The sequence below is a fragment of the Neofelis nebulosa genome, chromosome 15 (assembly GCF_028018385.1).
Source record: "Neofelis nebulosa isolate mNeoNeb1 chromosome 15, mNeoNeb1.pri, whole genome shotgun sequence".
In the NCBI taxonomy this organism is placed as follows: domain Eukaryota; kingdom Metazoa; phylum Chordata; class Mammalia; order Carnivora; family Felidae; genus Neofelis; species Neofelis nebulosa.
In genome coordinates, this window is record NC_080796.1 from 50637401 (window position 1) to 50662323 (window position 24923).

At 45.4% G+C, this 24923-nt stretch overlaps 1 protein-coding gene across 4 annotated transcripts; it reads left to right on the top strand.

The window, feature by feature from the left end:
* The first annotated feature begins 5110 nt into the window (after positions 1–5110).
* On the top strand, positions 5111–23523 carry RHEX (regulator of hemoglobinization and erythroid cell expansion). 4 transcript variants are annotated; one of them, XM_058700916.1, is made up of 8 exons: positions 5111–5227; positions 7847–7937; positions 17923–18109; positions 18215–18477; positions 18691–18791; positions 20093–20221; positions 21528–21598; positions 22129–23523. In XM_058700916.1, exons 4-8 carry the CDS (start codon positions 18467–18469, stop codon positions 22327–22329), a joined length of 513 nt encoding a protein of 170 aa, XP_058556899.1. In that variant the 5' UTR covers positions 5111–5227; positions 7847–7937; positions 17923–18109; positions 18215–18466; the 3' UTR covers positions 22330–23523. The 4 variants fall into 4 exon arrangements, with proteins under 4 accessions (XP_058556899.1, XP_058556901.1, XP_058556900.1 ...); XM_058700918.1 differs by having other exon boundaries at positions 18334–18477; XM_058700917.1 differs by lacking the exon at positions 5111–5227 and having other exon boundaries at positions 7750–7937.
* Positions 23524–24923: the final 1400 nt, after the last annotated feature.

The following is a 24923-nucleotide window of genomic DNA, read 5'->3' on the forward strand; positions in this document are numbered from 1 at the left end:
TTTTTAACGTTTATTTATTTTTGAGACAGAGAGAGACAGAGCATGAACAGGGGAGGAGCAGAGAGAGAGGGAGACACAGAATCTGAAACAGGCTCCAGGCTCTGAGCTGTCAGCACAGAGCCCAACGCGGGGCTCGAACTCATGGACCGCGAGATCATGACCTGAGCCAAAGTCAGACGCTTAACCGACCGAGCCACCCAGGCGCCCCATCTATGTTATTTTTAAGAGGTAATAGGTTCAGTGGGTTAAGTGTCCAACTCTTGATTTCGGCTCAGGTCATGATGTCACAGGTCATGCATTTGAGTCCCACATCGGTCTCTGCGCTGACAGTGCAGAGCCTGCTTGGGATTCTCTCTCTCCCACCTCTCTCTGCCCCTCCCCTGCTTATGCTGTCTCTCAAAATAAATAAATAAACTTTAAAAATGAAAAAGATATTAAAACCTAATGTTTGCAGAGTGTTTTGCAATGAATGGAGTGCTTCACGTGAACTCATTAATTCTTAAGCAATTCGGGGATGTGGGCATCTCAGTGCATCTGTCACTGAGGTTAAACTTTAGGTTATAGACTGAGATCACTAATCAATAAAAAGTTTGAACTGAAAGGGAAGAGAGGAGTGGAGGGGGTGGCCAGGGGCAAGAAGCTCCTGGCCATAGACTGTTGACTCTGGGAAGGTGCAGGGCTTGGTGCTTGTCATGTGAACTTAGGGTTGTGCACTGCACAACCCCATGGCGTTGAGTGTCAACCTACTTGCCGATACAGAAAATCCATTAGGGGCTATAGAAAGTATGCAAATATTGCAGAAAGCAAGTGGTTTTAAAAATGATAATAAAAGTTCTGAGTTTGAATCCTGGTTCTGCTAGTTCCTACAATCCTGAATTTGGGAACCTCCCCAAGTTTCAGCTTCTTTATTTTATTTTATTTTATTTTATTATTAAAATTTTTTTAATGTTTATTTAATTTTTTGAGAGAGACAAAGAGACAGCACAAGCTGGGGAGGGGCAGAGACGGAGACACAGAATCTGAAGCAGGCTCCAGGCTTGGAGCTGTCAGCCCAGAACCTGATGTGGGGCTCGAACGCACAAACCATGAGCTCATGACCTGCCCTGGAATCGAGAATCCAATGCTCAACTGACTGAGCCACCCAGACGACCCCAGCTTCTTCGTTGTAAAATAGTATCCTCCTTATAAATTTGTTGTGGGGGTTAAATGAATTAGTGTAAAGAAAGCAAGTGGTACAGATGCTGACACTCATTAAATAATAAAACATTTTATTACTAATGATAAACAGATTTGAAAAAAGTAAGCTAAAACCTTTGTGGCAATAACACTCTGTCATTACTGAAAAATGATCGTTCATTGCTCTCCAGATTGTAGATGATGGGCTCACTCCAATACTGCGGCTGGAATACATCTTCTGCAAGTAGAAGGGCAAAGTGATTCAAAAACCATAAGAGCACTTTCCTTGAACTTAGATATTCACTTCAAGAACTTAATCCTAAGGAAATAGTCTGAACTAAGGGGGAAAAATCAGTGTGTACAACGTTATCCATGATGGTGTTGTCTGCAATGGTAAAAACACTGGAAACAACTGAGTGATGACCCAAGGAATGGTTTGACTTTGGGTTATACTAGCAAAGTGGGATATTAGGCAGCCATTAAACATACCACGAAGGGATATCTAGGTGGCTTAGTCAGTTAATCTATCTTGGCTCAGGTTTGTGAGTTTGAGCCCCGTGTCAGGCTCTGCACTAACAGCATAGAGCCTGCTTGGGCTTCTGTCTTTCCCTCTCTCTGCCCCTCCTCTGTTCTCTTTCTCTCAAAATAAATAAAATAAACTTAAAAAAATACCATGAGGGGGCACCTGGCTGGCTCAGGAGTTTGCAACTCTTGATCTTGGGGTTGTGAGTTCAAGCCCCACGTTGAGTGTAGAGATTACTTAAAAATAAAATCTTTTAAAAAATGCCTGAAAACTTTTTGGGCCCCGAGGGACCCACCTGTGCAGACACCCTGAGGAGAGAGGGAGCCTGGAAAAGGATGAAGAGAGAAAAGCAAGCAAAATACCTGAGATACGGCTAAAAGGGTGGTGACTGCCAGATAGTGGGAGCCTTCTGGATCTTAGTCAGGATCTTGGATTTCATCCCAAGTGCAATGGGAGGCCATGGGAGGCTTTGGCAGAGGATGCCATCACCAGAGCTGTGGGTTTTAAAAGCTCCTTTGTTACAGTGCGGAAAACAATTTGGAAAAGTATTTTTAAAGAGCAAGTATGCAGGGGAAGTATTATAGAAAATGGATCAGGAAATGGATTCGGAAAAACGGACTAGGAAAATGATTGCGTAGTGAGCAGGGTGTTTTCTCTTTGCCTGAAAATTCCTATTCCTGTTGACACACCATTAAAGATGGAGAGAGAAAATGCTCTCCTGTAGAGAGTAGCTGCGTTCTCTGGGACACACTGGGTCCCACAGATGTTGGAGACATCGCACAGAAAAGGGCTTTGGAGGGGATGCTGTCTTATGAACTGTCCGGGGCGGGGAGGGGAAAGCATGTTATCGAGGTCCATCAGCCACTCCAGCAGGTGATAAACTATCAAAAATAGCTTCCTGTTGATGGTACAGGTATTATAACTTCATGTATCACTGTTCTGATCTCCCCTCGGATCCTGCCTTTGGGGCTGGAGTCTGTTAGGCTCAAAGCAGAGAGAGGAGAGCCATATCATATGGGGCTCCGCAGATGACGGGGGACTGTGTGAGGAACACATTCCCGGGGCCTCCGAGCCGGAGCAGGCCAAGCGCTTTTGCGGGTGAATCCTCAGCTCATCTTCGGCAGGTGTGTGCGTGCAGTCAGGTAGTGCACGAGCCCCTGGCATACCCCAGAGCCCTCGAACTCATTCACTCTCTTATCCACGCCACAGACATTTGTCAAACACCTATTACTAGTGCAGGCAGAGTTCTGGCAACCCGGGACATGGAGAAGAATAAGACAGAGACCCCCAATAATTCTTACTTTGCTATTCAGAGCAGAGTCGTGGATGATCTCACTACAACTCCTTCCAGTTCTAGATGAGGAAATACAGTCCAGAGAGGTCAAATGCCTCAGATCTCTAGGGCACTGAGGTCCAAGTCAAGCGGACTTCCTATTATTCTAACACTGTCTAGAGAGAGTGCACAAGTGGAGGACCCAAAATACATCATGTTCAACGATCCTTAATAACTACATGATCCTGTGAGCCTCAGAGAGGCTCGTGGAAGGTTCTGGTCCAAGAGTGGTCCATGCAAAAGAGCAGAGCTTGGTGATGTTTGCGCAACTCTGGCTGCTGCCATAACTACGACGGGTTCGTGTGAGAGGATAATCAAAGTGCGGAGATTTGTCTTGATTCCTGTAGATTAACTGTAGCTCCAGTTAATCACTTAGAGATCATGGCAGAGTCGGGAGCAGAGAGAAGTGTAGTTGACATTAGCAGGTCAATGTGGAGGACATGGACAGTCCAGTTAGGAAATCACTCTTGTGTGTCCCCAAATCCTGAGTGATAGCAGGGCTTTGTGTTCTTAACACAACCCCAAGCAGCAGCTACCGCCACAAACGTATTTCCACAGTGAGCCGATGATACATCGAGGGTCATAGAACGCTGAGCCGGGCTCAGCCTAAAGAATGGCTTTCTAACTTTCTTTCAGAGAATAAAAGTATAGATCGCTACCATTTGTTGTTTACCACAGAAAGGAACTTCTGTTAAGTGCTTTGCCTAATTATTTATATGACTTCACTTTAAAAAACCTTATGAGTTGTGGCAAGAGCCTAAATGTCCATCAACTGATGAATGGATAAAGAAATGGTGGTTTATATACTACGTGGCAATGAGAAAGAACGAAATATGGCCCTTTGTAGCAACGTGGATGGAACTGGAGAGTGTGATGCTAAGTGAAATAAGCCATACAGAGAAAGACAGATACCATATGTTTTCACTCTTACGTGGATCCTGATAAACTTAACAGAAACCCATGGGGGAGGGGAAGGAAAAAAAAAAAAAAGAGGTTAGAGTGGGAGAGAGCCAAAGCATAAGAGACTGTTAAAAACTGAGAACAAACTGAGGGTTGATGGGGGGTGGGAGGGAGGGGTGGGGAGGTGACGGGCATTGAAGAGGGCATCTTTTGGGATGAGCACTGGGTGTTGTATGGAAACCAATTTGACAATAAATTTCATATATTGGAAAAAAAGAATTTAATTTCATATATTAAAAAAAAACCTTATGAGATTAAAAAAAATAGGTATTTATTGTTAACCCAATTTTACAGATGAAAAAACTGAGGATCAGAGAGGTTAAGCAACTTTTGTCAAGTCACACAGCTACCAAGTAGTATAGCAGGGTTTAAATCTGAATATATCTGATTCTGAAGCCATTATTCTATACTGGTTAACTTGTCCTGTGACAGGGAGGTGATATCACAGAGATTTATAAAATTCTGCTTTCTTGGTTTCCTATCAGGATCATTTTATCCTCATCACATCTTCTTCGCTCCCAAATTTCAGTCCTGGGGTTTAGCTTGAGACCCGCCCAAAGCTGGTCTATCACACAAACTGCAACAACCATCCTAGGTTGGCCCCATTTAATGTTGAATGGCAAAGAAATTGTCCTTGGAAAATGATCCTCATCAGTTGCCCTGCGTCCCATACGCAATCTCTTAATCTATGGTCACATCAAAGATGGGCCAAGTTGGAAGGGACCTTTGCTAATATCTCAAGACCCACTTCTTCATTTTATGGAGGAAGAACATGAGGTTCCTCGTGGGAAAGTGATTTGTCTGAACTCATGCAGCAAGTTAATATCCGAGGTTGGACTTGAACCCAGGCCTCTTGACTCCTCTTACCAGTGCTCTTTCCCCTTTACCAGGTTATGTGCATATTGGTGGTATTTCAGTGTGCATTCCCATGGAGAGAGACCACTAATCTCCTCCATCTGTGTAAACTGTCTGCAAAGAAGAGCCGGGTAGAGCCCTGCTGAGGGAGATAGAAGGTGTTATCTATTGCTTCACTCGGTTCTACTCAACAAAGTTAGATTATTATCTTCTGAGCAGCCTGTCCCCGCCCTGTTGGAAATGATGAAACATTTGCGACTGACCTCCAATGAGTGAGGAGCTTCCGGGTGGGGCTGGGGGGTCTGTAGAGGAGATGTTTCCATCATTGGAAACATTGTCAAAACACCAGCTGGGATCAGACCTTGTTCTTGGCCCTGGAGGTAAGTATTGTCTGGGTAGGTAGAATTTTAGATTAGTTGAAGGAATGTGTATCTGTGAACATACATGTGTAGAAGTCTCAGAGGGGGTTCTCTGTTTATGTGCTGGGATTCCAGAGTGTGGAATTCGATTGCATTCAGGTTGGACTGGACCTGAGATTGAGCAGTTTTTACTTGATGGGTATTAGTTTCTTGTTCCCAAGATCTAAGGTATGTCTGTACTAATTGTGGCAGTAATCAGAGCTCCTGGCTGGAAGGTGGGTAGACCTTGGATCCAGACAGAACTAGATCCAAAGAATTCTGCTAGCCCTGTGTAAGCCTCAGTTTCTTCATCTGTAAAATGGGTATAAAACCACCCACCGTCCAGTATTGCTATGAGGATTACAGACAAGGAGTAGTTTAGTGCCCAGTAAAGTGCTACTTTTAAAATAAATTTCTTTTTTTAATTTTTTAAGTCTATTTATTTATTTTGAGAGAGCAAGATTAGGAGAGTGGGGGAGGCGTAGAGAGAGAGAGAGAGAGGGAGAGAGAGAATCCCAAGCAGACTCTTCATGGTCAGCAAAGAGCCCAATGTGGGGCTCCAGCTCACGAACCACAAGATCATGACCTGAGCTGAAATTAAGAGTCTGATACCTAACTGACTGAGCCACCCAGGTACCCCTCCATTAATTAATTACTCTGGGCTGCTGGAAACCAGATCCAAGAGGATATCTCCCTGCAGAAGGCTTTTCCTTCAGGTTCCAGAAGGTTGTTCTGAGTTGCAAAAAACTGGTGTACGTGGTGGGAAGCTGACCGGGGTGGCAATTTGAAAATGTTATGAATGGGTGCGGGGGGGGGGGGGGGGGACCTGGGCGGCTCAGTCGTTTAAGCATTCTACTCTTGATTTTGGCTTAGGTCATGATCCCTGGGCTGTGGGATTGAGCCCCGCGTCAAGCTCCTTGCTGAGTTTGGAGCCTGCTTGAGATTCTCTCTCCTTCTCCCTCTGCTCCTCTGCCTAGCTTTCGTGCTCTCTCTCTCTCTACAAAAAGAAAAAAAAAAAAAAAAAAGAAAAAAAGAAGGAAGTTAAAACAAAAGAAAATGTTATAAATGGAAGTCAGAAAATGCGGGCTGTCAAAGAGGAGAGTCATGGAACAACAGCAAAGAAGAGTAGGTGACCTTACGTAGAGTTTGCTATGCGCCCGCAACTCTTCTGACAGCTTGACATATTCTAGTTCATTTAATCCGTACAGAACGCCTGAAAATGTGCTATTCGTAACTTCTCTTCACAGATGAGGAAACTGAGGCACAGAGGTGTTAAATGACTTGACTGAAGTCAAACAGTGAAAGAAAACACTTGTGGAGAAGTTAGCTCAGAAGAGTGTTCTGGGACCAGTCCTCTGGGGAGCTTGGAAAGCACAGTGGTCAGAAGTGTAGCTGAGGCACTTAGGGAAGTTGTGGCAGTGGACAGGCCTGTGGCTTGTTCTGTAAACTGACCTTATTATTCAAGCTTTGGCAACTCTACTCAAAATAATACCTTGAGTGGGATTGGCTGTGCAATTGGCAGGGCAGAGGACAGATGGAAATCTGGGGTTCCCTGTTAAAAAGTTATTAAGAATTTATTTATTTATTTTTTAATGTTTATTTACTTTTGCGAGAGGCAGAGCGCAACTGGGGGAGGGGCAGAGAGAGCGATGAGAGATGGAGACACAGAATCCCAAGTAGGCTCCTGGCTCTGAGCTGTCAGCACAGAACGCGAACCCGTGAACCGCGAGATCATGACCTGAGCCGAAGCCGGATGCTCAACCTACTGAACCACCCAGGAGCCCCCCAAAATTATTAAGAATTTAAAGATGGCAAGAGCAGAGCCCGAAACCAATCAAGGGGCCCTCGCCCTACGAGGCTGCATAGGAGTCATGCCCATGAAGCCAGCGCTGGTCCTGAGACCCAGCAGTGAGGCAGGGAAAGTGCTGGAAGATCTCACAGTCTCCCTTACCCCTCTTGATAAACTCTTTGAGGGAGACGTTTGAATTCCCAACGAGCTGAGGAGGCAACGGAGACTCAGGGACATCAACCCTAAGGTTAAACAGTGTTTCTCCTATGTGAATTGATTTGATTGCAAAGAATGTTACAAAGTGCTTCTCCTACACCTCGTCTCCAAGTATCGTGCCAGGAACTGCGGAGTATAAAGTATGGACAAGCCCTGGTCAGAGCCACGGCAGCATTCACAAACTGAGCATAATCTGTAGAAGGTTCTTCGTTTCTCTGAATTCGGGTTGCATTTATCCCAAGCAATTGCTGGCACAATGACTTCCCCAATATTATGAATCAGACATTTCGTATAATTTGGTTTTCTTCCTCAAAAATTGTCAGTGCCTGCCCCTATGAATATGTATTACTAGACATGTGGCATATCTCGTGGGAACTCAAAGGTGCTATTTCTGGTTGATTGGAGTCTCATCATCTGTGTCCACATTAGACTCAGAATCCTAGGACAACAAAACGTTAGAACTAGACACACCCTCCCCCCTCAGTTGTAGACAGGGAAACTGAGGCTCAGAAAGACAAGGTGACCTGTCAAAGGTGGCCGAATTTGCAAAGTCACCAGGCTGGAAAGTTGATCTGGGTTCTCGTTTCATATTCCAGATGTGTCCCAACCACCTGGGTTGAGGCCCCTGCCATGGTAACCGGCGCTGACGGGAACCCAGAGACGATTTTTCTGACACCCAGGACAAAGGTGACGCCCCAACCCTCTGCTGTCCCCTCACTCCTCCCTTCTCACTGGTGGATATTTTGATCTTCTCCGTCCTCCGGTGCATGGACACGGCAGCAGTCGTGGGAGCAGGGACTGTTTAGGACTGACACCTCCCAGGACCATATGGCTCTGTGCCTTGGGTTGCTTATATCTCCCATCTGAAAGTCATGGGTCAGCCCAGTTTCCTTACAGGGTCCTGTGGAAATGGTGTGTTTATATAGTTCAGCCAGTTTGTGTTGAATCCTCTGTTCTGGTCTGAGGATCACTCCCTGTTGAGCACCCATACGACCCAGGCACTCAGCTGACCTTCTCAAATACTGTGTGCAGTGTGGTGACGGCTCTGGCCCCAAACAGCCTGGGTTTGAATTCTGTCCTCCCCATGCGGGATTAGAGTCCGATTTTCTCATATATAACCTGGGGACGACCATAGCGGCGACCTCGTAAGTTTGCCATCGTGATGATTAAACGAAATAATTTATGCAAAATGCTTCGCCTGATGCTGGCACATAGCAAGCACACAACTTGAGTTGAAAAAATGAAACAGGTGCTGTCCCCATTTTTCAGGTAAAACTCGAGGCCTGGGGAAAGAAAGCAACTCACAGCCAGAAGGGCCAGAGCTAAAACTTCAAACCCAATCCCCCTGGCCCCCAAGTCCCTGCTCCTCCGTATTTTCCTGCACCTACTTGTGAGGTTGGCTTGTGGTATACCCCACTTGCTCCCACTCTCTTATTTACATGTGGCTAAATCTGTGTCGAAACTTGTTGAAGGCGGTGAGTGGATTTCCCTGTAGCCAGAGCTGGCAGCCACCTTCAGCCGGCCTGCTCTGGCCCTCCTTCTCCATCCAGCCATAGCCTGTTCTTCAGTAGTTCTACTCAGTGACTCCTCTCTGAATATTCTATTGAGCGGGGATCAACTTTTCCTCTGACATAGTGCATAGTACTGACACCACTCCTTCTGAACATTTGTCATGCTTCATGGTGACATCTCTTCTTTTGGATTTTTCGCTTATTAACGTCCGGATTTTCCGACACAGTGTGAGCTCTTGAATGTTCAGATGGCCTTCTCTCCTTCTTCCTGTCCATCAGAGTATTTCGCCCAGGGCCGTGCACCTAGACCTCTCAGTGTGTATTTGATCGATTGGAACTCGGACATTTAGCTGATTGTCTCAGTGTTCTATTAACATGATGAGATATAGTTTAGATTGTAAATGAATTTTTGATGTAGATAAGTTTGCAACTATGCTGACTGAGCAGCTCAGAATTTCTGGGCTTGTTTTCTTTTCCTGATTAGAAAAAAGATACATGTACATTGCAGAAAACTTTGATATGACAGATAGTGTAAAGAATTAAATAAAACATCATCCACAATTGCAATATGCAGTTTTGTTAACATTTAGGTACATTTTTTTTCTATTTCCCCTTTTTGAAAAAAGAACATTAAAATAACCCCCAATTTAATTGCCATAAATTTACATTCACGAATAAATCTATATTTGATATGAAAAATTATTGTCAACGAACTATTCGGGATTTGGTGAACCAAATCAGGTGATTGGGGGCTATCACTAAACTAATGTAAAAGACAAAAACATTTAATGACCCAAAGTTTTCTTTTTTGTACAAATTTTCATTCTTTTTTAAAAAAATATGTTCTGTAGGTAGCTAACTATAACTGCATTGTTCTTCCTCATGGAACAGATTCCTTCCCCAGATTAATTTTTTCTCAATATAATTTTAAATGTTGGCATAATATTCCACTCTATACCTTCACCCTAATTTATTTAATCTTTGTGTTTCAATTAGGTTGTTTCCCATTTTTCACTTCTTTAATCAATAGTGGGTACAGCTACCTTGTGATAATAGCTTTAGTCCTATTCCAGATTGTCTGTAAACTGTTCCATGCTTTTTACCCATTTATCATTTGGGGATAGGAGGGCTTTTCTTAAAAATTTTTTTAATCTAAAACCTTTTAAAGTTATGTATTGCACACACTGGTTCTAACGTTTTTGTCTATTTGCCTTTAAATTTTGCTTACTTGACTTTAATATGTGAAGTCTTCATATTTTAGAGTGGAATCTATTTTTTCCTGTTGCTTTGTGACTTCTTCCATTGCGTATAAGCTGAGACGGTTTTCTCTCATCTGGGGATTTAATAAATATTGTTGAATATGTGAATATCCAGTCCCATATCCTTCTACTTTTAATGACTCAACTTAAAACGATTTACTTCTTTAATCCCTTTGGAATTTATTTTGTTGTATCATGTCTGGGTGTAAGTTATTTTTTTTCTTACAGGTGGCTAATTCATTATTCTGTGTGCAACATTTTCTAAATGACACTTTCCTTTCCTCCCACTGCCTTGTGAACCGCTTTTATGATAATATTCATTGTACATCCTAGTGTAGTTTTTCAAATCTACACCACCCTTTAATAAATGGTATGTCAGGAACCTGCCTGGTCACAAATCCTTCTCAAACGTGTTCCAGATCTTCTGGACTATTGTTAATTTTTTGCCCAGATAAATTTTAGAATTACTTTGGAGTCGTAAAAAATTTCTCACTGTAGTTTTGACCGGAGTTATATTGAACCAGCAAATTAATTTCAAAATGGTTTTTTTTTTTTTTTTTAGTCTTCTGGATTGCCAGTCTGGAACATGGGAATGTTCTCTCTATTAGTGTCTCTCTATTAGTTTATGTCTTGTACATCTCTCAGTACGTTTTTATTATTTTCTTCAAAATAACTTTCTTACAATTAAAATTATTCTTAGCTCTATGAGGTGCAATGGCTACTAAGGTTGCCAGGCCCCCCTCCATGCAATTCCATTACCTCACTGGTTATTGCTGACACAATAGGAAGAAGAGTTGGTAATTTTAGAATAGTTATCATGCTTTCAGGACTTTTCCTGAGTAGTCTGATTAATCTCACGGCTTTTTCAATTGACCGTTTGGGATTTCTAGGTATAAAATCACATCTCTTGCAAATCAGGATAAATTTGACTTGCCCTTCCCCAAGCTGTACCTTCGTTAATGTCACGTATCGGGTAATTAGCTTAGGCTCCAACACCCGGCTGCCCGGGCACAAAAACCCCATTAACTCTTCTTACCACCTTGAGCAAATTACTTAACTTCTACGTGTCTTAGTTTTGCCCTCTGTAAAATGGAAATGACAATTATATTTCAATTTAAAAAAAAAAAAAGAAAGAAAAGAAAAAGGAGAAAAATAGCATCTACCTCCTAGGGTGATTGAGAGAATCAGGTGAGTTATAGATGTCAAAGTGTCACAGAACATCTCAATAAACATTCCATTCCACACCCTTATTATTACTCTAGGTTAGAGGTCGGAGGAACTTCTAACTTCCCAGGGTTAGAGTTTCCAGGATTAATTTTTTTAAAATGGTTACAGCAGACATCTTTGTTCTTGGCTGCTAAAACATTTTACCACTTGGTAAGATGTTGATTATTGGTACAGCAGGGATATTCTTTATTATAGTAAGAAATTATTCTCATATTCTTACTTTATTAACTTAAAAAGTAAGAAATGAGTATTTTACTTCATCAAATGTTTTTCGGTGTTTTACTGAGATGAACATTTTAAAAACTGGTTCTTGGGGTGCCTAAGTGGCTCAGTTGGTTAAGCATCTGACTTTGGCTCAGGTCATGATCTCACAGTTTGTGGGTTCGAGCCCCACGTTGGGCTCTGTGCTGACAGCTCAGAGCCTGGAGCCTGCTTCAGATTTCGTGTCTCCCTCTCTCTCCGCCTCTCCCCCACTCATGCTCTCTCTCTCTCTCTCTCTGTCTCAAAAATAAATAAATGTTAAAAAAATAATAATAATAAAATAAAAACTTGATCTATTGATGCTATATTCATATCATGTAAGAGGCAATTTGCTGTAATGATTGAGAGCTGGGCTTGGTTTGAAATTTGGCTCTGGCCATGGTGGGGTGGTGATGGGGGACCAGGGCAAATTGCTCGACCTCTCGAAACCTTTCTGTCTTATCTAGGAAATGGTGGTAGTGTCTATCCTTGCAGAGTAAGGTCATGTTAAATACCCAACATTAGTTTTCATTATTGTAATAACTAATTTCCTGGATGTTCCTGAAGGAACTCCTTGACATTATCCTGTATTTACTTCTGTATTTGTAAGTGACAAGATCCTGCAGAGTTTTCCACCTTTTTTATGCTCTGGATCTGCTTATACAGCATAAACATTATGTGTTCCTTAAAAGTTGAAAGTAACTTATTTTCTAAAACTATTCGGGGGGTGCCTGGGTGACTCAGTTGGTTGAGAGTCTGACTCTTGATTTTGGTTCACGTCGTGATCCTAGTATCATGGGATCGAGCCCCACATCGGACTCCCATGCTGAGAGTGGAGGCTGCTTAAGATGATCTCACTCCCTCTGCCCCACTCTCTAAAATTAAAACAAAACAAAACAAAAAAAACCCCAACTATTTCGACACAAAATTTGAGTAGATTAGTTCCAATAATGCTTTTAATTTCTAAATAATAGTAACTCTCTTTTGTTGTATGCTTCTTTCTTTTAAAAAAATTTTTTTTAATGTTTATTTATTTTTGAGAGAGGGAGAAACAGAGTGTGAGCGGGGGAGGGGCAGAGAGAGAGGGAGACACAGAATATGAAGGAGGTTCCAGGCTCCGAGCCATCAGCACAGAGCCCGATGCGGGGCTCGGACTCACAAACTGCGAGATCATGACCTGAGCCAAAGTCGGATGCTCAACCGACTGAGCCACCCAGGCGCCCCTATCGTATGCTTCTTTCTATGTGGCGAAAGTTGTAATAACTACTTCACGTAACTCATCTTACTTTATCCTCAGAAGCAGGTATCATTTGTATCCATCTTATTCAAACCTAAGAACCAGTTATTACTGCTCCCATCTTACAGATAAGAAAACTAAGGCTTTGAAGGGTTCAAGAACTAGACCAAGCTCACTCAGGGAATGAGCTGGGGTGTGAACCCACGCTTCCAGACGCCAGTTCTCTGTCTTTAGTGGCTACATGCCATGCTGCCTCCCCAACTTCTTTCTTGTGATCTTGTTTTGGTTTTGGTGCCTTATGGAATCAATTTTGCTCGTTTATATCTTTCTAGAAACTCATGAATTTTATTGAGATTACATTAAAAAATTCCTTAGTAGCCTCACAGTTTTTGATCTCCTCTGTTTCCGTGGTTATATACATAATCGTGTATGTATACGGTTTCCGTGGTTTGGCTGATTTATGTTTCCTCCTTTTTTTGATTATTCCCAACTGCATATTAAATTAAGGAAGAAAAGTCTAGTAATGTGGAGGAGACTGGATGATACTATAAAATAGAAACAGATTTTGTTTTCTTTCAAAATATCCCATTTCCATCCAAATTTGCTTCTCTTTCCCCTTCCTGACTTCAGTCTTTAAAGAACAGAATGCTTGGAGCTAGAAGGAGCCTGAGGACTTTGAAGCACCAAGCCCCTTCATTCTCCAGGGCCTAGAAAGGATTCTACCCGTCCCAGCTCCCCAGCAGGCAAGCGCAGGAGAGAGAGAGAGACAGAGACAGAGACAGACAGAGCGCGAGCAAGGAGGGGCACAGAGAGAGGGAGACACAGAATCTGAAGCAGGCTCCAGGCTCTGGGCTGTCAGCACAGAGCCCGATGTGGAGCTCGAACTCACGAACGGTGAGATTATGACCTGAGTGGAAGTTGATGCTTAACGGACTGAGCTACCCAGGAGCTACCTTAACGGACAGGTACCCAGTACCCTAAAGCTACTTAATTTTAAAAGATTGATAGCCTAACAATGTTGAGAGTGATTATTGATTATTGCATTCCATATGATTTTCATGTAAATCATCTTCTATTGTGCTCTTTTTTCAAACGACTCTTTGTGACTCTTCAGTGAAAGCATGGTGTCAGCCAGGAGGAGGTGCCTCTTAATTATTTCACCTCTATGTTAGGCTGTACCAACGAGAGCCCCCACGAGAGCTCCTCTATCACAAGAAAGGGGAAACAATAAGATGGGACCCAGGCCTAACTGGACGTCTCGGGACTTCCACCCAGGCCTGAAGCAAGCAGAGGAGAGGCTCCCAGCACCCTGTGGGAGCGTGATTGGGAAATGCCTGGCAGGGCGTTACATTAGTATTGGTCTGGGCATCAAAACTAAGCATGTGAAAGAGGATAGGAGAGTCCAAATCTTGATCATGGAATGAGCCACGGCAAGCTCTCACAGTCCAGGCACTTTTTTTACAACATAATTACTCTAAATTGCTCATTTCCTGGTTATTTGGTATGTGTGTGCGTTGTGGGGGGAGTGCAAATGAGCAGATGTTTTTGCCCACTGTCTGATCAGCAATCTGCAATTAGACCCCAAGGAACAACCTGCTCATTGTGGTTAGGGGCCATTAGCCACTTAAATAATGACATCTGTCATCATTTTCATACCTCATCCTGTCCCTGATCTTATCTTCAAACTGTGCTCAACATGAATGCCTGACTTTCCTAAAATAGACCAACTCGATTTTTAATAGCTCTACTCCAGTCACCATCTTGGTGAAGTGTTTCAGGGTTGAAGAACGTGTAGTTCGCAACTTCCTCGATTTACGATGGGGTCAGCTCCCGATAATCCCATCATAAATCGCAACTATTATAAGTCGGAAATGCTTTTACTCCACCTAACCTACCAAACATCAGAGCTTAGCCTAGCCTGCCTTAAACATGCTCAAAACACTTACACTAGCCTAAAATCTAATCATCTGACACAGAGCCTATTGTTTAATGAAGTGTCGAATAGCTCATGTACTTTATTGAATCCTGTACTGAAAGTGAAGAACAGAAGGCGTGTATGGGCACAGAAGGGTTATGAGTGTATTGTCTGTGGACCCTCATGATCGCGTGGCTTATTGGGAGCTGCCCCACATCAGAGAGGGTTTGCACAGCATATCGCCAGCTCACAAAAAGATCTAAGGTCAAAATTCCAAGTACGGTTTCTACTGAATGGGTATGCTTTTCCGTACCCATTGTAACATCTAAAAATTAAGTCAAACTGTCGTGGGGCCCATCCGTAACCATCGAGTGCTTCTCACAAGCCTGATGTTGCATGAAGTTCCATACAAACAGCATAAAGCACTGAGCCCACACAAGAACTCTCTGAGATAGAGGCTATCGTTCTCCTCATCTTACAAGTACAGGAGCTGAGGTACTGAGAGGTTTAATAATTCACATCTAGAAGGGAACAGAACTTGGATTCAGACTGAAGTCTGTTGGACTTTATGCTATATACTGACACAGGTTCTGTGCACCATTTGGTTAGTGAGATGTTCACAATATACCAAAATGATGGAAGGAAGCGTAGGCAATATGGTTCTGTACGAAGAGCCAAACTAAGATATTGGCTTTAAAATAATGGGACATTTATTTAATGCAGCGATTCTCAACTGGGGACAAAAGTGACTGCCTCACCCTGGGGCATTTGGAAATGTGTGGGGTCATTTTTGGTCATTTTGGTTGTTACATTAGCCTGTTAACAATGGTGGTCTTCCAAGATGCTGAATATCCAGTGGGGCGCAAAACAGCTCTGGACAACAAGGAACTGTCTGGCTCTGAATGTCACAGAGCTCCAAGAAACACTGATAAAGTAGAATAGTAGTACGCCAGAAACTCAAGTATGTAGCAAACTCAAATGGCTTCGGGGATCAGTCAGGGACGGAAGAGCACACACCCCTTCTTAGGGCATCCAAATCCAAATCTTTAAAGGACTTCATCAGACAAAATCACCTAGGCGCCGAATTTGGCCCAAGGGCCTCCAGAGTGGAACTTTTTAATGAAGGCTTTTCTGATCTGGAAACATGTTTACGATATACTCAGTGAAGAGAAAAGGCTGCTGATCAGTATGATGTTTAGAAAAGATTGTACACGTGTAAACACGGATTTACATGCACACCTATGCACAGTACATACATGTGTGAGAACCTGTGGAGAGTGCTCTGGAGTCAACCGTGGGGTGATTTTGTGAAATGCTTTGCTTATTTGCATTTTGAATTGTACCACAAATATCTATTAGTTGTTTAATTTTTAATGAATAAGGGGAGAAAGGAGCCTTAAAAGAAATTAAAATTTAAGTGTGGTTTCAGAACCCAGCCCTAGTGGCTTTCTGGCCATCCCCTTGGATGAAAGAAGGAGAATAATTTCTGTGATTAAGGACAAATGAGACATTGAATATGAGGTAATCAATACTGACACACCAGAGGGGCGCCTGGGTGGCTCAGTCGGTTAAACGTCTGACCTCAGCTCGGGTCACGATCTCGCAGCTCATGAGTTTGAGCCCCGTGTCGAACTCTGTGCCGATGGCTCAGAGCCTGGAGCCTGCTTCGGATTCTGTGTCTCCTTCTCTCTCTGCCTCTCTCCCCTCGTGCTCTGTTTCTCCCTCTCTCTCTCTGCAAACTAAATAAATATTAAACAAAAAATACTAACATACTAAAACGCCTTTGAAAATGAACACTGTTGGTTCCCAGAGACACCAGCCTGTGATTTTTGCGTCTTTCATGATGCCATACAGCTCTCCCGGTGAAGTCCGATCTTTTGCAGCTGCCCCAGAAATCAATACTGCAATTTGCTTGAGAAATCAATGCCTGTCAAAATTTCAAGAGGGTTTATCCAAAATAAGACAAGAGCCAGGCATTTAAAATATAACTATGCCCTTTTCCATCAAGTTGCCCAATCCTTCAAGATCACCGTTTTCCCTGAAAAATCCCCATTTTGCTTCATCTCCATCATTTCTGTGTTTTATTTCCAGCGTCTTGACTCTGCAAATTTCATTTTGTGCACAAGTCACTTTCGACTAAGCTTTCTTTCTGCAGTTTGCTCATCCTGCGGGGGGATACTGGAATTTCTACCCACTGGTCTATGGACTTCAGGGACTTCCCGGAGTCCTTTCTCACCTGCCTTCTGGGGTGTGTTCACCTCCTGCTCCCTGCCTCCCCCCCCCCCCACTGTAGCCCCTTCTTACCAGCACCTGATGCTTACGAGGCAACCGGGCGCATTTACCTTGACAAGCAATGGGTAGATAGCGTTAGGTTCCTTTGGGAGAAGTATCTAGAATTAATTATGTAGGGAAGGGGGTGGGTTAAGGAAGTACGATGAAGAAATTGGGTATGTGTTGCTTCCAACTTTTGATCTTGTAAAGAAAAGCCACTGCCAAGGACTAGCGTGTTGGTATGTGAAAGGAGATGGTGTATTTTCTCTCTGGAAACTTGCAGCTGGCCAACGCCCACAGCCCTGGAGAGGGTTTGGTGGCAAACCCCACAGCCTTCCTGCCCCTCATTGCCTTCTCTCTGTCTTGCTTCTTGGTCTGTGTTCTGATCTTAGAAAGCCCCAGTGTGAAAACTACAAATAAAAACAAGACTTTCAGGACTTTCCCACTGCCCTTCGCCCTTGGAAACACTGATGGGGAAAATAGGTGTCAGGAGCAGTGAAAGGCTGTTTAAGGTTTATGGTCTGCAGCAGGGCAGTGGGTGGTTGTCTCCCCATCTCTGCTGAGTAAGTATCATCTCAGAGGCTTTGAAATTATCCTGCCTTTGTCTTTTAGTAAATTCCATATTCAGCAACATGCTGATGAAATTCATAAGCTGATTTTTTAAATTAATTTTTTAATGTTTATTTTTTGAGAGAGAGAGAGAAACAGAACATGAGCAGGGGAGGGACAGAAAGAGAGGGAGTCACAGAATCCGAAGCAGGCTCCAGGCTCCAAGCTGTCGGCACAGAGCCTGATATGGGGCTCAAACCCACTAGCCGTGAGATCATGAGTTGAGCTGAAGTCGGACGCTTAACTGACTGAGCTACCCAGGCACCTGATTTTTATTTATTTATTTATTTAAATATTTTTTTATTTATTTTTGAAGGAGAGAGAGAGACAGAGCATGAGCAGGGGAGGGGCAGAGAGAGGGAGACACAGAATCCGAAGTGGGCCCCTTGGTGCTTTCCAGCAGCAGGTGAAGATCCTCTGAAAGCCAAGACCAGTGGTTGAACGTGCAGGCTTGGACTTAGAGCCCAAATTCAGGCCCAACCACTTGCCAGCTGTGCGACCTCAGACATGAGCCTCTGCTCTCTGAATCTCATGCTGCTTGTTATCGAAAGAGCGTACTGATATCTCGGCCATGGGACCGTGTGAATCAGGTAGGAAGGTGGGTGTGCCAGGGGCTCAGCGCTGGGCTGTCATCGAGTGCGTGCCCACCCTGTTCGGTGCTAACACCGAACTACGAGATACTGCCTGTTTTGTAGATTCAAAGCTTGAAATCTGGGGAGAGGAAAGCCAGTGACGCCCCGAGCAGCTGAGTTCGCCTGAAGGGAATTGGAGCGTAGAGCCCGGGAGTCCTGACCCGCTGCCTTGCCTCCTGCAGGTCTGTAGGACAGTCCCTCAGGTGGCACTACGTGGAGACGAAGTGCCCAGAGTGGTTCCTTCCAGGTGTCTTCTTCCTGCCCCCACCAAAGCCTGAGCCTCACCTACGCCCACAGCTGCCCTGCAAGTTCATCATGCTGACGGAGTGAGTGGTTCCCATCAGACCGTGCACCTGGCTTCCAAGCATGCACGCCACATTCCCTGGCTCCCTACACCTTCCCGTCCAGAGAGGCAAAGAGACCTGCCCTAAGACACACGGCAACACCAGATGGCTGCCTCTGGCTGGGGGCAGGGTGGGTTTGCAGCCGATTTAGAATCTCCACAACCTCTAACTCTGATGCTGCTCCGTTCCCAACAGAGACATGAAGTTCTGGCATGGCTTAGTGATCGCAGTGGTGTCCCTCATTCTACAGACCTGCCTCTTCGCTGCCATCAACTACCTGCTCAGCAGGCACATGGGTAAATAGCCTGGCGCTCTTTCCTCCTAGTCACCTGTAAGGACCACCCCTGAGCCTATAGCAAGACGAGCCCCGGAATATCCCTTGAATACCTACTTGAGGATCCACTAGCCGGGTCATCCCTTACTGGGTAATCCCCACTCTGACCCAACCTATTTCTGGTTGGAATGGTGGCCCAGAGCCCTTCCACCACCCAGACCTTCTACCTAGGGATAAGCTTCTGCAGTACTCTTGAGGGTGGGCTCATTTAGCCTGGGCCTAACTTTCTTCATCACCACCAAAGGACTCAAAATGAAGAAAGGACTTTGAATTCCAGGAGAAGGGAATATTGCTAGACTAAAAGATGGACTTAAATTCTTTTTTTTCCAATATATGAAATTTATTGTCAAATTGATTTCCATACAACACCCAGTGCTCATCCCAAAAGGTGCCCTCCTCAATACCCATCACCCACCCTGCCCTCCCTCCCACCCCCCATCAACCCTCAGTTTGTTCTCAGTTTTTAACAGTCTCTTATGCTTTGGCTCTCTCCCACTCTAACCTCCTTTTTTTTTTTTTTCCTTCCCCTCTCCCGTGGGTTTCTGTTAAGTTTCTCAGGATCCACGTAAGAGTGAAAACATATGGTATCTGTCTTTCTCTGTATGGCTTATTTCACTTAGCATCACACTCTCCAGTTCCAAGATGGACTTAAATTCTTGAACTGATTTACTGTGTTCTGTTCTGGGATGGCATTAAAATTAGGGAAAATAAAATAAAGGGACTCTAGGCTTCTCTAGCCATTCATTCATTCATTCATTCAATATGACAGGGAACCAAACAAAAATCTGTGTCCTTATATAACTTACATATCATGGGGGGCACAGACAACAAACTAGATAAACAGGTAATACACACATGTTAGATTATGGTGAGTGCTAGGGAAGAAAAAGATGAAGCAAGGCAAGGAGGTATGAATTGGATGATGGCCAGCATCACTGAAATGCCAACCTTTTAGTATAAACATCTGGCAGTGAGGAAGCGGGCGGCACCTGCAAAGGCCCTGAGGCAGAAAGCTGTTTGGAAGAGAGGCCAGTGTGGCTGGAACGGAGAGAGGGGGGAACAGCGAGGCCACAGGGGGCCTTGGAGGCTAGGGCTTTGGCTCATCCTGCAAGCGAGGTGAGAGGTGCTGCAGGGTTGTGAGCAGAGCGCTGAGGTTTGAAGAGGTCCCTCTGAATGTTTTGCCGTCTCGAGGGCAGTGCTCAGAGACAGGATGTTCCTGACCTGGAGAGCTGGCACTTTTGACCCTTGCCCTGTCGCCTTTAGCCAGCCAGAGTGAGCGGATCCTGAAAGGGGCCAGGCTCCAGGCCCCCTGGCCCAGCCCTGCGCAGCGTCAGCCATGTGCTGCCACGGAGGAGACGCGAAGCGCTCCTGTGTCTGCGCCCCGTCACAGGCGTGAGTAACGGGGCAGGGGAAGAACTTGTCATAAAGCTTATTCTGCTCTGTCCGGGCCATGGAGAGCTGCTCTGCCGCAGCCGGGCTCTGTCCTGGCCAGCCCAGCCCCTGGCCGGAAGATTCTTCCCACCCGCCTCCCCGAAGGCCTCACCAGCCTAGCTTTTCCAGCAAGCTACTCTTTCATCACGCAGGGCAGATCTCGCTGCGTTTGGGTGGGTCTGAGTTCTTTTCCCCCTCTGGTCGTGTGTGAGCCACTGCAGAGGGAGCTTGGGGCCGTCTCTGTTCCTGTCTTTGTCATTGAGACTGTGGCACCTGTTTCCGTCTGGCCGAGATTTCAACTGCCTCTGCCTGCCTCTGGCCGCGGTATCCAGGGGTTTTAATAAATGCTAGTGTTGGTGATGGTTCAAGTCTACGTTCCCCTCTGGCAGGCGAGCCAGCAGGAATACCACCCACTGGTTTTCTCTCTCGAGGCTTGGGAGACCCCCCAGGTCACCGTTCACACAATGGAAATTGCTGCTTCCGAAGCAAGACAGCTACCCCTGTGTGCTCACTCCCCAGAGATCGCACCTTTTCCAGCGGGTTTTCTCTTGATCGATTTGCATCCGCTCCGACCTTCCAATTTTATCTTTTCAGTTGGAGAGATCTGGTTGTCAGGCTTCCCTGGCACCGAGATAAGACCTCAGCGCAGGAGAGAACCAGAAGAGACCGCTCATGTGAATTCGGTGTTTCTGCAAAAAGGGAGGGGCACTGGCCTCATCGTGACCCGGGCCCTAGAGCGTCACCGAAGCCTGGCCAGAATCAGAGACTCTCTGGCAGGCACCTCAAAGATCATCATGCAACCTCCTTGTTTCACAGGGAGCAAAACCAGACACAAAAAGGGATGTCACCTGCCTAGAGTTAGTGACAGGTCTAGAGCAAAACCTGTGGCCGGGACTAGGGAGGCCAGAGCTACGTGCTCGGGGCCACGCTGCGTCAGCGTGTTCCTGCTTCTCCCTTCCAGCACAATCAAGTGATATTAGTCTTAGATGGAGCTGGACAGCGCGGCCGTGTCTGGACTCTTGGGTACATTCTTGCCTATTTGGCGGGGTGGAGGGGGGCGCTTTCTCTCCCCACCCTTTCTCTGTTCAGTGTCTTCTTTCTCTACTGGGGGCTCCGTATCTCTCTTCCCTGCTTGTCTTTGCATGGCTGGCTTTGCCTGACTTAGTCTCCTTCTCCCTTCCGTTGTGCCCATCCCCTCCTAACACCTCCCCACCCCCCACCCCGCTCCCCAGTGTTCCTTAGAAGAACAGTTTCTATTTCTCCCTAGATGACAGTGACACGTCCTCAGATAGCTCCAACAGCTCGGACGTCTCCGGCAGCTTGCCTCCCACCTGCCAGGTAATGGACACCCCTAGTGGTCCCAGCCCTTCATATGCAGTTGGGGTCCTTGCTACAAAAGACTGAGCATCCAGGCCACTCCAGCTACAAGGATGGGAGCAGGGATGGAGGGGTTTCTTGAGTCATTACAACATCCTCGGGTGATGGGTGTCATGATCCTCAGGTTCATGGCATCCCCACAAAATGGGTCTGAGTGAACCATAAAAATGCAAGTGTCAATGGACAACCTCCTCCTCGCCATATCCCAGTCACCAGGCCAAAGTCTGCTCTGAGTCCTGACCTCACGGGGATTGAGTCTCCACATCTTTCCTGAAACCCCTGAATTCCCTGCAGACAGAGGCACAGAGCTATTGGTAGTGTTCCCCCTTGGCCTGGCCCTGCTCTCCGACACAGCCACCCGGAGCCAGCTTCTCTCCCTGCCAGCCTAGGGCGAGACGAGGGTCCTTCAGTGAGAGTGCAGTCCTGGGGTGTCCCCTCCTCCAACCCTGGTAGGAATCTTGACCCACATTTCTCTGCTTTTTTCCCCTAAGGCCACCAAGGATGTGAATTACACACAAGTGGTCTTTTCAGCCCCTGGAGGACTAAAAACTGAACCTGCCCTGGACTATGAGAACATAAAGGAAACCACAGACTACGTCAATGTCAATCCAAAAAGCCACAGGCCCAATTTCTGGACTTTTGTGACCCCTGCTAACTCTGAGTCGGTAGAATACACTCAGGTGGCCATGTGAATTTTAGGGTTTTCATGGGGTGCAGTTCTCTACAAATTCTTGCACTCATTTTGGAAGGGAATGACTGTTTTTTGTTTTATTTTGTTTTGTTTTGTTTTAAACAAGGTGTAGGAGAATAAGTAGGCCTGTATCTCACTCAGCAAGCAAGATTCAGGTCAGCTGTCAAGTAGAACTTCCAGGATAAGTATGAATGAGTGGAGATATCAGTAGAGAAAGCGGTAATGTCTTTCTCCACAGAAAATTGTGGGGAAAAAAAATGTTTGATCAGCTGTAGCAGAGTTCTGTTTGGTAACCTTACCGTTAAAGTGACTCTCCGGGCTTTTTAATTTTTTGGCAATAAACAGCTTCCTTAAAAATTTTAAATGAAACGGCAACTACCAATTCCCCTTTTCCTCGTGCCTAACCCTGCACGCTGCCCGTTTTCAGAGCTACGTCTAGCTGAGCAATCCCGCTCTGCCCTCAGCACTTTAAATAGGCCACTTAGAAAGCCCGCCATCATCCAACCTTCGAATTCCCTGTTTTTTAGGGAACGAAAGATGACAGACAGAGTTCTGGGTAAACACCAACTAGCATCACAATCTGGGATTCCAGAGAAAAATCTCCCCAAATTCAATCCAATGGAATGTAATATTCTTTTCTGGATTGTTCTTTGTTTGTGTAAAGCCAATTAGGAATACAAGGGCACTTTCTTAGCTTGATTAAAATAGCTTGTCTCAGGGGCGCCACGGAGGCACAGATGGTTAAGCATCAGACTCTTCATCTTGGCTCAGGGCATGATCTCACGGTTCGTGAGTTCGAGTCCCACATGGGGCTTTGTGTTGACAGCATGGAGCCTGCTTGGGATACTCTCTCTCTCTTTCTCTGCCCCTCCCTCTCTCTCTCTCTCAAAATAAATAAACATTAAAAATAAAAGAATAGCTTATCTCAAATCAGCTGACTTCATGATATTTATGGGTAAGGACCTAGAACATAATTTTATTGAATCATGAATGGAGTAAGTGTCCACAAACCTGTCGTTTCCTTCATCTAACATTGTTCTAGAAGTCCTAATCGGTACAATAAAACAATTGCCCAAAAGAAGAACTGTCAGTACTGGAAAGGAGGATAAACTTGGTCACTGTTTGCAGACAGTCTAGTCCTACAAAGTCGCAGAGAATTAACTTCAAATGTTTTTAAATTGATAACACGCAATAAGTAATAACCAGATAAATATGCAATATACTTTTTTAAATAGCTAATTAAGACTTGAAAGGCAATTTACTCACATTAGCTAAACAAACATCTCAAAAGATGAAAGCCCTAGGAACTTGCCGAAGACAAATCCCAAGTCCAGATGAGTGGCATCCAGGTCTTAGAGACGACATGTTACCTGTGCTCCACCTGCCAGCTGTACATGACCTTTCCAGTCAACTTCCATGTTCCCAGCTTCCTCTTCCCCAAGATGATCTGAAGGAATGGTTTTGGTTTGGGTTTCTGGGACTGTGCAATTTTGCTGGCCTACGTGTCCCTCCACCTTTTGGCTCTTGTTGTTCCTCTCCTGCTATGATTTGAATGTTTGTGGCCCCTTAAAGTCATCTGTTAATATCCTAACCCCCAAGATGATGGGATTAATGGGGCGGGGGGGGGGGGCTCCGGTGGGATTAGATGGAGAGGGTGGGATTGGATGGAAGGGGTAGGATTCGATGGAAGGGGTGGGATTAGATGGAGGGGGTAGGATTGGATGGAGAGGGTGGGATTAGATGGAGGGGGTGGGATTGGATGGAGAGGGTGGGATTGGATGGAGGGGGTGGGGTTGGATGGAGGGGGTGGGATTGGATGAAGGGGGTGGGGTTGGATGGAGGGGGTGGGATTGGATGGAGGGGGTGGGATTGGATGGAGAGGGTGGGATTGGATGGAGGGGGTGGGGTTGGATGGAGGGGGTGGGGTTAGATGGAGGGGGTGGGGTTGGATGGAGGGGGTGGGATTGGATGGAGGGGGTGGGATTGGATGGAGGGGGTGGGGTTGGATGGAGGGGGTGGGATTGGATGAAGGGGGTGGGGTTGGATGGAGGGTGTGGGATGGGATGGAGGGGGTGGGATTGGATGGAAGGGGTGGGATTGGATGGAGGGGGTGGGGTTAGATGGAGGGGGTGGGATTGGATGAAGGGGGTGGGGTTAGTGCTTTTGTGAAAAAAGACCCTACAGAGCTCCTTAGCCCTTTCGTTTTGTGAGAATACAACCCATGTGAAGTTCAACCCAGATGGGGGCCCTCACCAACTGTGCCAGCACCCCGATTTTGGACTTCTGGCCTCCAAAACTGCAAGGAATAAATTTCTGTTTTTTAGAGGCCACCCAGTTTGTGGTATTTTGTTATGGCAACTGGAATGGACTAAGACATCTTAGGAAGCTTTTCTTTTCTTTTCTTTTTATTGAAAAAACTTTTTTTACATTTATTTATTTTTGAGAAACAGAGTGAGACAAAGCGTGAATGGGGAGGGGCAGAGAGAGAAGGAGACAGGAATCTGAAGCAGGCTCCAGGCTCTGAGCAAGCAGTCAGCACAGAGCCTGATGCGGGGCTCCAACCCACGAACTGTGAGATCATGACCTGAGCCGAAG

Bases quoted from the DNA above. Each gene is read 5' to 3' on its own strand.
- RHEX (XM_058700916.1), top strand. The intron at 20,222-21,527 runs GTGAGTAACGGG...ATTTCTCCCTAG, and splicing joins GTCTGCGCCCCGTCACAGGC to ATGACAGTGACACGTCCTCA. The intron at 21,599-22,128 runs GTAATGGACACC...TTTTCCCCTAAG, and splicing joins GCTTGCCTCCCACCTGCCAG to GCCACCAAGGATGTGAATTA.